This window comes from Apteryx rowi, unplaced genomic scaffold (assembly GCF_003343035.1).
Source record: "Apteryx rowi isolate R43461 unplaced genomic scaffold, aptRow1 scaffold_223, whole genome shotgun sequence".
Classification (NCBI taxonomy): Eukaryota; Metazoa; Chordata; class Aves; order Apterygiformes; family Apterygidae; genus Apteryx; species Apteryx rowi.
In genome coordinates this window covers 473,266-483,779 of record NW_020448564.1, presented here as the reverse complement: position 1 = coordinate 483,779, position 10,514 = coordinate 473,266, and the positions used below count along the sequence as shown (strand labels likewise).

At 49.9% G+C, this 10,514-nt stretch overlaps 1 protein-coding gene across 1 annotated transcript in view; it reads right to left on the bottom strand.

Moving 5' to 3' along the window:
• Positions 1-4,724: 4,724 nt before the first annotated feature.
• The window catches only part of CACNA1I (calcium voltage-gated channel subunit alpha1 I), a 167,375-nt gene continuing 161,585 nt past the window's right edge, over positions 4,725-10,514 (bottom strand). The window contains exons 33-36 of the mRNA XM_026065047.1: positions 8,947-9,063; positions 8,385-8,550; positions 7,266-7,462; positions 4,725-5,426 (exon numbers count right to left, since the gene is read on the bottom strand). Coding sequence (XP_025920832.1) covers positions 4,725-5,426; positions 7,266-7,462; positions 8,385-8,550; positions 8,947-9,063 — 1,182 coding nt within the window. The remainder of the gene's footprint in view (positions 5,427-7,265; positions 7,463-8,384; positions 8,551-8,946; positions 9,064-10,514) is intronic.

Here is a 10,514-nt window from a genome sequence, read left to right as displayed (position 1 = left end):
AGACATGGAGGAGGGCCGGGCGCCGAAGGATCGGCAGTGGGACGAAATAACGTGATCTCCAGCTGACAACTGGGAAGCACTTCCTGGCAGGAGCTGGCTGTGAAACTGTGCCCTGTGGGAAGAGGGGGAGCGAGGGAGACCAAACGCAGGTTGGGGCCAGTCCCGGCGGCTGCCTCGCCGGTTGCTCTCCGGTGCCGCCAGGGAGGTGGGTGGGCGATGGCAGAGGCCTTTTCCTGATGCCAGCGACCGGGCGTAGCTGTGAAATGCAGCTCTTGTTGCAAAAAAACACGTAGACGCAGTGAGACCGGTCTAGCCTTAGAGCGGTGGCAGCCAGCTGGAGACCGCCATCCCCACAGCGGGCCGTCCCTGGCGTCCCCAGTCCCCCAGCAGCTCCGTCCCACCACTCCCCATGGCCTGCAAAATGGCTCCTGGGGAAAGGCAGAGGCAGCCTAGTGGAGGAAACCCCCCGGCTCCCCCAGACCCAGGGGGAGACCCATCTCCACAGCCCGGCCATACGAAGCCCCAGTGAAAATGCAACATGGTTTGCCGCGCGTTTGTCTGTCCTCCTCTCTGGGAAGGATGGATGTTTCTTCCTTCTTCTTCAAATAGTTAGTAAATAATTAAAAGAGGGAGACAAAATATTCACTGAAGATAACCTAGTCTCCTGTTTCCATGGCTACCTCCTTCCTGAGCGTGAAGCCTTTTGCTTGAGTCACACAGCAGAGGGTGAAAACCCGTTTGCAGGGTGGAGGGAGCTGTGGCCTGACCCCGGCAGGAGAGGGGAGACCTCAGAAAAGCAAAGAAGCTTTCCCTTGTGAGTCACTTCCAGGGGAGACTGGGGATAAACAGAGACGTCATCCATCCTGCAGGCTGCTAGTGATCCCATCAGGCCACCACCACCTTTCTGACCGTGGCATCGCAGCAGGGCAGGCAGGAGGCAGGAGGCACTGTGGGATGCTGCGCCCCGGGAGCAGAAGTGCAGCCTGCGGGGAAGGTGGTGGCAGTGGCGCGCAGCAGCCCACAGGCCTCCACAGGGATTTTGCAGAGATGGCCGGCAATCTGCACATGTTGGGAGGGGGATTTGGGCCTTCAGGCTGCAGCCTTCTGCCACAAAGCCATTCCTTAGTCTTGGGGAGAAAGACGACCTTTACTGCCAGGCCTTCCTATGCTGCCTAACAAGCCTAAAACCAAAGTTGTCACTGGCTGGAAGCAATGGTGTGGCCCAGCAGCCATGCTATAGGGACACGAGCAGAAGACAGAGAAATCGCAGTGAGAGGCCGAAGCAGAACTGATCCTTGCATTGCCCTGCAAATGGGGCCATCACCCCCCAGCCCTACCAGCAGTGTCTAAACTGTGTCAGGAGGAGTATTCAAACCCCGCTGCCAATAGGGGCAGGCATAAAAATGGATGCAGTGAGCTTGGCAGGACTGGGGGTACTGTTGAGGGAAGGACAAAGATGAGAGATGTGCCCTCTCCCTGCTCCGCACCCACTCTCCCCTACAGCTGGGAGGGTGAGTCAGCGTGGTGGGAGCTGCCGTGTCTGTCCATCCATCCATCCACCCATCACAGCCCTCCTGCTCCCTGTCACCAGCCGTCACAGGGCACGAAGAGGGAGAGGCCAGGCAGCTGGATTCAACTCAAAAGGTGCACCACTCTGCTGCAATATGACTTGATGTCACCTGCCCTTTTTGCAGGCCCTTATATTTCCTTTGATTAGGGAAGAGTATTGATACCTCACTCCAGAGATGTGGCTAAACTCTACCTGCCACATGACCCGTTTCTCCTCTCGATCATCTCAAGCACAGACCATCTCGCTCTCATGACCGTATACTGGGGTAACTTGTAGCACTGTTCCCATCTTTGATTTCTCTCCCATTCCTACCTCAGCCCCAAAGTTTCACAGCCTACACTACTCCTGGGACAGCTCAGAGTCCCAGCTCCAAGTCCCTTTAAGGCCATCCTTGAGGAAATACTCTGTGCATAGGGTTGTCTGCAGTTGGTTTTAATTGTGGGTTTTTTTTGTTTTTTTTTTGGTAAGTCCTACCTCTATCTTCAAAGCAGCTCTGTTTGAGTTTAAGCCCTCTGTAGCCAGTGTTAGTTGTTCAGCCATTTGGGGACTGACTGCTTTCCTTCACAGAGAATGCAAAACCATGTGGCTTGTCTTTCCTCTCTGCTTGTGGGAGAGCAGGCAGGGAGAACTCACCCAAAAAACAACCAGTGCAAAAAAACATTTAAAGACCCTTATTATTGCTTTAATAAATCTGGACCAGCAGCCTTTCTGCAAGAAAAAGGACCAGGACCAGGACTGCTCTGTCCTCTCCCTGCAGGCCTGACCTCCCTGCAGTTGGTGCACACATTTTCAATACAGCAAATACCCCTTTCAGCAAATAAATCCACATATTAATTATCCTCCTTTCTGTTGTTTGTCCCATTCAACGTGTTTGCTGTTTACAGCCCCAGTTCATAAGATGCAGCAGCTGCTTAAAAATCAGACAGGTAATGATAAAACCAGAAAGTCTGTTGCATACCACCCACTTCACAACGCTTAGCCAGCTGGGAGGAAGCACTGGAAGTGGCTACAGAGATCCTTTTGCCTTGGTGGAAAAAAATGGGATGGGAAACCCCAAGAGAGCCTTGTTACTTCTCTGAACGGTGCATTGGCCTCCAAACCCCATCTGTTGTGCTGCTATCCTCTTTCCACTACCCTTTTCACCCTCTCTCCTCAGGGATCCCTTGGCAGGCCTCCCTAGGGCTGCAGGAGACATCCCAAATTCTTTGTGTTCCCTGGATGGCCAGCTGATTCCCTCTCCCACCCACCCACCATCCTGGGAAGGGCACAAGACAGCGATGTTCCTGCAGGAGGAGATCCAGGCTTGCCCCTAGGAAGGACGGGCAGCTGGTGGAGACACGTGTGGTCACGCTGCCGGAAAGGGAACAGAGGATGCAGCCTCTGGAGGCCTTGCTGCAACCGCAGTGGAAGAAAGTCACATCTGCTGGATTGAATCTTGGATCCTGAGGCAGGTGTTGGCATGAGGAGTCAGTCTGCCCTCACCTTCCATGCTGCTAGCCCTCCACACTTGCCACCCTTGGATGAATGCACACTCCTCTGCAACACACTGGCAAGGAAAGCTGTAATTCCCTCCTTCTCCCCATATCTCCTGCTGCTTCTAGTGAGCTGGTTAGCCRTGATACAATGCACATGTGCATCCTTACACTTGCACACACAAACACACACACACTCACACAAATATTTCCTTTTTTCCATGTTCTCGGTTACCCCTGGGCAGCATTCTGGTCCCAGCTACACTGATGCAAATCAGGAAAACATGAGAGGATAATGGAAATGCTGGAGAGGAAGTAGGGCCATCACCGAGCTGAGAAAGTTCTTGCAGGTTCTTCCCACAGCAACTTGGAGCAGGGTTTGCCCACAGCCAGGGGACCCACTACATTTTGTTTTGAAGCCCCCTTTACTTTTATTTGTCTTTTTTAAAATTCTAGTTTTTGTCTTCTTTTAATATATATAGCTATAGATACAAAAATAACAGACAGTTTTCTCTAGAGATGGTTTTTGCGCCTTTGGGCTTTGAAAATAAAATATCACAATTACTGCAAATAAAAGGGAAAAAGTGCAATCTCCTCTCCCCTTTTTATCTCCCCCTCCCATTCCCCCCAGTGCCTCTCCCACTCCAAAATTACCCATGTATCTTGTAGATTTCTTTTCTTAGCAGCTTTGTTTTGAACAAAATAAAAAAGACAAAACCAACAAAACAGCAACAAAAATATGCCATGTAGCCTCCATCCCTTCCTCCCATAAGCATGCTTGCTGTGTTCACACGCTCCCTTCAAAGCAAAGCTTTTCACCTCAAAACGGTTCCCATGTTCCATGGCTGTTTGCATTTCCCTGCTGCCAGGGCCAGATTTTCACCTGCTGTAAATCAGCGTGAAGCCACCTCAAGCCAGAGCTGCACTGCTTTACACTAACAGAAGTGCGCAATCACATTTTGCCAATTTACACTAGACCTGAAGATCTGGCCCACAATTTTTAATGTTTGAAATGGAAGCATGAACAATAAGGAAGTTCCCAGAAACAGGCAAGGCAAAGCCCAGACACTCTTCCTCTGYTGGTCATCCCGATTCCCTTCCCTTCACCCCTACCCTGCTCTCCCACCCTCCTTATTTTGAATAGGACCCCACCCAGTCCCTATTTGCTTGTTCCTTCTTAGCACTTTCTGAAATTCATAATCTCTCAGTAAAAAAAATAAATAAATCAATCTCTCTCTATATGTATATGTATACAATTAAATGGCTGCCACATGGCAGTCACCTGGCTGGAAGGTCTGTTCCCTCTCAGCCCCATGGCCTTTTCTTGTCACTATAGTCTCTGCGGTGATGGTCCAGGTCTTGCCCTCAGGCAGGACTGTTCCCGTATTGCTTGCACTCTCCCATGCCTCTGAGGTACGGTACCGGAGTATTTTTTCTCTCTCTCTCTCTCTCTCTCTCTCTCTCTCTCTCTCTATTTATTTATTTATTTATCTGTGTGTGTGTGTGTGTGTGTGTGTCTGTATATTTTTATGTGTATATATATATATATATATATATTTATAAATTTTTGTTTGCCTGGTTCTTTTTCCTGCAAATCCTTTGGAATTGCTGCTGGGGAAAAGTTAGTGTAGCACATTCCTGTGCTGGCGGCTGAATGCTCCCTCTGTGTGCCCCAGGGACCCTCATCTGTTCCTCTTGCTGACTCCATCACCCAGCTCCAGCTCAGAAGGGAGTGGGGAGCCATGGTCCCCTGTTCCCAGTTTGCCAGGGCCATCCGGCTCCTCTCCATCCCCTGACGAGGGGGTGTCCTTGCAGAAGTCCGTCACCCAGGAAGGCATCGAGAGGAAGCCCCGGGGGTCGACAGTGTAGAAGGGCTTGGCGTCGTGGGCTGCAGGGCCCCGGGATGATGGGCTGGTGTGGAGGCTGCTGGTGCTGTTGCACTTCTTCACAAGCGTCAGCCCTGAGGGTGGTGGCGAGAAGAGGGAGGTCAGTGAGAGGCTGCTGAGGGTCTCTGAGGGCTCACTGTTGTTGCCACCCCCCCTCAGGCTGCTGCCTGCCCCCTCCTCATCTGAGGGGTCCATGGAATCATGGTGGGTGCACCCAGGGCTGGTGCTCCCGCCGCTGCTGTGGCTTCGCTGGTGCCGCCGGATGTTTCGCAGGCTGAAGATCCCCTGTCCCCTGAGACTCCGCCGGTGGGAGGTGGGAGACAGGGGGGCCACCAGGGGTCTTTGGCTGGCGACTGCTGGCGTGGGGCACAGAGCCACCGGGAGGTCCAGCGTGCACTGGGGAGAGTCGCTGAGGTTGAGGCTGTCCTCCAGCGTGGTCTGCAGGCTGCCCACAGAGCTGCTGCTCCGGCTGTCCAGCGAGGTGTCACTCCCAGGGCCCTAGGGAGCAGGGGTGTGAAAACATGCGGTTCTCAGGGAAGACACAGGGGTGTGGGAGCAAGAGAATTTTTTTGAGTGCTTTGGGGTCTGTAGTATAAAAAYAAACCACAATTATGGAAAAACTCAGGGGAAAAACTCCAGTTCCTCTCTCACTCACTCTTGTTGGGAATGGTTGGCTATGCAAGGTGCATCGTGGCAGTTCTAACTATCTGAAACACATGCCAGGAAGTAGCAGCCATGCAGGATCTCCACGGGATTTCCCCACAGGGGGTGCTTCTGGGGGAGGAAAGGTTTCAATATTTTGAACTCTCATTTCATTCTGCTTCAGGATGAATGTCCCTCTCCCGTGTGAATTACCCCACCAAAGGGAGCAGGGTTCTGGGTCTGTGAGCTCTGCAATCCCTGCCTGTGGGCTGCCCCTAAGCACTGGTGGTCCAGGAGGCAGCAGGGCTGAGGTCCTCTGTTGTCCCTGGCTCTTGGCTTCCATCTGAAGCTGCCAGACAGGCTGCAGACAAATCAGAACCATGAGCTGGCCAGAAATCAGGTGGGCTTCTGTACACAGGTCTCAGGAAGCCTTCTCTCAGAAAGTCATAAAAATCAGCAACATTTGGGGGCAAAAAAGAGGCCTCAGTATTCTTCTGACCAGCTCTAGTGATAATGATGTTATTTAGGAAAGAAAGGTGAGGTTCCCTTCCAAAATGAAAGGAAAACAGACTTAATTTCATTGTATCAGTGCTCATTCACTTAGGTTGCATTTCAGTTGTTACCAGGAAAGTTGTCTGCTCTGTGAGACTGCCACTGGGACATAGCTCTGGAAGCGATTTCCCAAACCATAGCTATTTGAAACATTCTGCATCGCATAATCCAGTGCAAAAGTTTGCCAAGTCCCTCTTTACTACTTCTGTCCCAGTGATGTGCCACTCCAGAACTCTTTCTCTTGAAGTCTATACTTATACTAGAAGTTTCAACACCACAACAACTTAGCATCCTCAACTCCAGGGCTAAATTCATGCCTGGTGAATTTATTTGTATTGTGCTAACAGTGTCTATCACATAAAACTGGACGACATATGTTGTTGGGTTTTTTTTTCAGTTTGGCTGGAATAGTGTCCCTGTACTCCTCAAACAGGAATTGTTCATGGAATATCTTACAAGAACAATAACAGGGATCTCTACTGAGCCTCCTCTGCTCTTCAGAGATACTTGATCTTTCCTCAACACTTTTATTCTTCTCTTTCTCTTTAGTGAAAAACAGATGCCTTTTCAGAAGGAGATAGTACCTTTTTGGGACACAACAGCCAAGTGGGCAGGGGAAAATAGTGAGCCTAGGGACACTGGGTATGGATGTGGCATGAAGGACAGTGAAGGAGGTAGCTGGGGAGAAGTCTGTTCCACCAAGCAGATACATGATCCAGAGTCAAGGTGCTAAGACGAGACGAGGTGGCTGTATGGCCCCCATTTCCCTGGCATTCACCTGCAGCTGCTGTGAATGACGGTGGCTCTGCAGTGCACACAGTGCAGGACACCCAGAGGCAAGCCAGCAGACGATGTGATGTTGTCTTAGGGTGGGGCTAGCTCCAGCTGTCAGACCACTTTTTGATAAAAAGCAGAAGTGCGTAAGATTTCAGGAGGTGGGAGTTCTCTGTCCCCCAGCCCTCTCCCCCCAGCACTCCTGCACTCTGCGGTCCTCTGTGCTCCTGCAACAGGTCAGACCCTCCAGCTGCCCCGACCTTGATCACAGCTGGCCCTTCACTCTGCTGTCTTCCCTGTTCAGTCCCCTCTGTTTGAGTACAATATAACAATCAAGCATTCCTAGCAGAGAGAAGCAGGGGTCCTTACCTGATGAAGAAGTGAACAGTTCACACTTGGAGATCTCAGTGATGCCCATGAGCCTTGCAGAGAGATCTTAGGAAGGTTGCGTGGACATAAGACTTTCTCAGGGCCTRTCTGGGGGGCAGAGATGGCTGGGTGGAAAAATTCTGCTGGTACAGGTAAGAGAGGGCAAGACGTACCTGGAGAGAAGGGGCTGGGAGGGACTGACAAAGCACCAAAAGGAATGGGGAGAACAAAACAGAAAGAAAGAAGTTCAAGAATCCTCTAATTTGCTTTGGTACCTTTGTTGCTGCTACATGGAAGGTCCTGCAAATCCAATGTACAGAGGATATTTAGCAACACATGCTCCTGACGAAGAATCCTCAGAGTATGGTGTTCACACCATGGTCCCACTTTCTACACAGTGATGAAAACTGGCATCAGGCCCGGAAGAACGAACACAGCTCAGAACAACAGAGCAACAGCCCAGCTTGCCTCTGCTGTAGTTGTCCTTGGAGAGAAAGGCTGAACCATAATATGCTTTGATTCAACTATGTATCACCCTGCCAAAGAACTTTCATCCCAGCGCCTGCAAGGCAAAGGATGAAGGGAGACAAATAAACTGGTGATTTGGCAAACTTAGGGACCACAGGAGGCCAGAGAGTGTTCAGGAGTGGAACTGGGACTCTTCTACCAAAGGCAGACAGATGTACATGTTCCCTGTACCTGTACCTGAGGAGCCTGGTCTCAGGGGACAGCAGCATGTTTTACCATGAAGAATGAACACAGTTCATCCAGCCAAATACCAGCTGGCATGTCACTGCAGTCTGTGTTCCCTGTTCTCTTTTACATTCTGCTCTGACTGTGTGCAGTTGCATTACTGTCAATAAGAATCAGTTCTTTCAAGATACTTCACACTGGCAAGTCTGAGGAAGGACAGAAGTCATTTCAGGACCTAGCAGTAGAAGAAAGAACTTCTCTTCATCCCACTCCTGAGGGCTGGCAGACTGAAAGCTTATTCTTGATTAGTATAATCACATGTCAGATTAGTTCCATTGCTGGCAGAGGTAGAGCAGGAGAAAGGCAGTTGAGCTGAACCAACCCACATTTTCAGCAGAACTGGAGGATGATAAGATCAGTTCTCACCTTTGGTATTTTCATGCTTCAGCCAAGACTGGACTGAGTTGAAAGGAGTTTTCTCCATTTCACACAGGTAACTCTCAGGGTCTGAAGAACCATCAGCACTGGTAATTGGGAGCAGGCATTCCCCCAAATCTCCTACTCCAGTGGAGTCAAGGCTGTCCTGGCAATTCTGTGGGAAAAAATAAGTGAAAACAAAGCCTTGTGAAATTTAACAGAAAATGACAGAGCAGACTTGTCCAAGCCTTGAGAAGGGCTGATTCTGTAGGTACCTTCAAATTAACTAAATAGTTACTAAGAAAGATTGTCTTTCTAGCACAAATCCACCTAAATTTAGGCTCATCCAGAGRAAGTCATTGACAGTGATGATGAGAACTTTCAAAACCATACATCCTTTTGTTCTCCTCAAATCCTTCTCCACAACATGTTTCTAAGAAGGAGCTCTTGAAAAGTGACCAGCATTCATATTCCTCAGCAGGGACACTCAGATGAATACAGAGCACTTCAGACTAGCATGGACAGAAATACAGTGTATGATACAACCTGCCTATGACTATCAGGGGCTAACCTTAGTTTCCTTAGGACTCAGCTGAGAAGTGCTGCGATTGTCTGAATCATCTCCTAGAAGGATGGAAGAGGACTTGTCTGAGTTGAGGGATAATGCTTCCATTTCAGCCAGCTGAACCTGCAAGAAGGGAAAGGAACAGTCATGGGACATGCCTGGAGTCCACGTTTCAAGAAGTCACTGTTTGTGGTGGGTAAGTAACAGCCTGTAGACCTGAGATCAACTTTAAGTTATATTCCTTGGATACACCAGGTACTGCTTAACCCAGACCTGGCTTGGGCAGGAGAATCCACTTTTAAGGAAGCTTGAACATACAGTCTGCGAGCAGCCTGTGGCCAGTCCATGTTCTCCTAGTGCCAGAACTGGAGAAAGGAGTCCCAAATCCGTCCCAGCGATAAGGATGGCACAAGGCCCTGTAAGTAAAGTCAGGTGAGGAGAGGGGTCCTTAGTCTGGTAATAAAGCAGTCTGCTCTGCTGAGGGACGAGGAGTGGACCCCTCTTTCTGAAGGCGCCACAGACAGCCCTGCTTAAATGTGAAGGTGCTTTCATTCCAGGGATAATCATGCCTCCTTCAGTTCATGCCAATATCATGCTTTTCATATTCTCTTACCTTCATCACTGAAACCCATTTCCCTCCAGCTTCCCTGTGTTTTCCCTCTCCCCTCACCTCTAATCTACACGAGGCCTCAGCTAACATTATCCCTCTTCCCGTTCTCCCATTGCTAAACTCATCCCTCCAGCCCCTACCAGATTTGTGCTCTCTCGCTTTCTGAAATCAAGTCTGGCCATTGTGGTATTGTCATCCTTGAGGGTCAGCTCTGCTTCAGTCCTACGCCTAAGCTTGCTTCATCCCTTACCCTGTTTCATACCACACATGCCCCACTCCCATCCTCTCTCCTCAGAGCTTTCAATTCCCCCTCCACCTTACCTCACCTCCTCCCACAATGCCTGAAAAGCATCTCTTTTTTTCTAGCAGCCGAAGCAGCTGCTCTGTCCCTCCTGTGCTCAGTTCTCCATTGCTGGTCTCTAAAGTCCCGCTGGTTCCCACCACCAGCACCTGACCCTTGATAGCTATATTTTGGTTTGTCTCAGTGAGGATTGCTTGTTTCCTGGGCAGTTTTCTGTGTTTCTAAGAGGCAGGTACAGTTTTCATGTTATAACAGCAGGTGGAACAGAGAGATGACTCCTTCGAGCTGGGAGTTTGGTGGCCTGTGCCAATGTCAGAGACTGGAAGAAGTCTCCATCTGAGGGATAATGCACTTGGAATAAACAGAAGGGAAAACCTGAGCTGTATTTAAATAAAGGATGCAAATGGCATCCATCTTTGGGATATTATTCTGACATACAAACATGGTGCCATTCAACTGCGAAGAGAGCCCAAGGACAACAACTGCTGCTCAAAGCACGGACGCACCAGAGAACCCACAATGATGTTATGTTCAAGCACACTACACAGCCACCAGTCAGCAACAACCTGTGTATAGAAACACAGTCTTCATCCAGTCCTGTTCAATGTGTGTACTCATCCATTACTCGCATAAGTGCTTGTCTCACCAGAACAGCCTTACAGC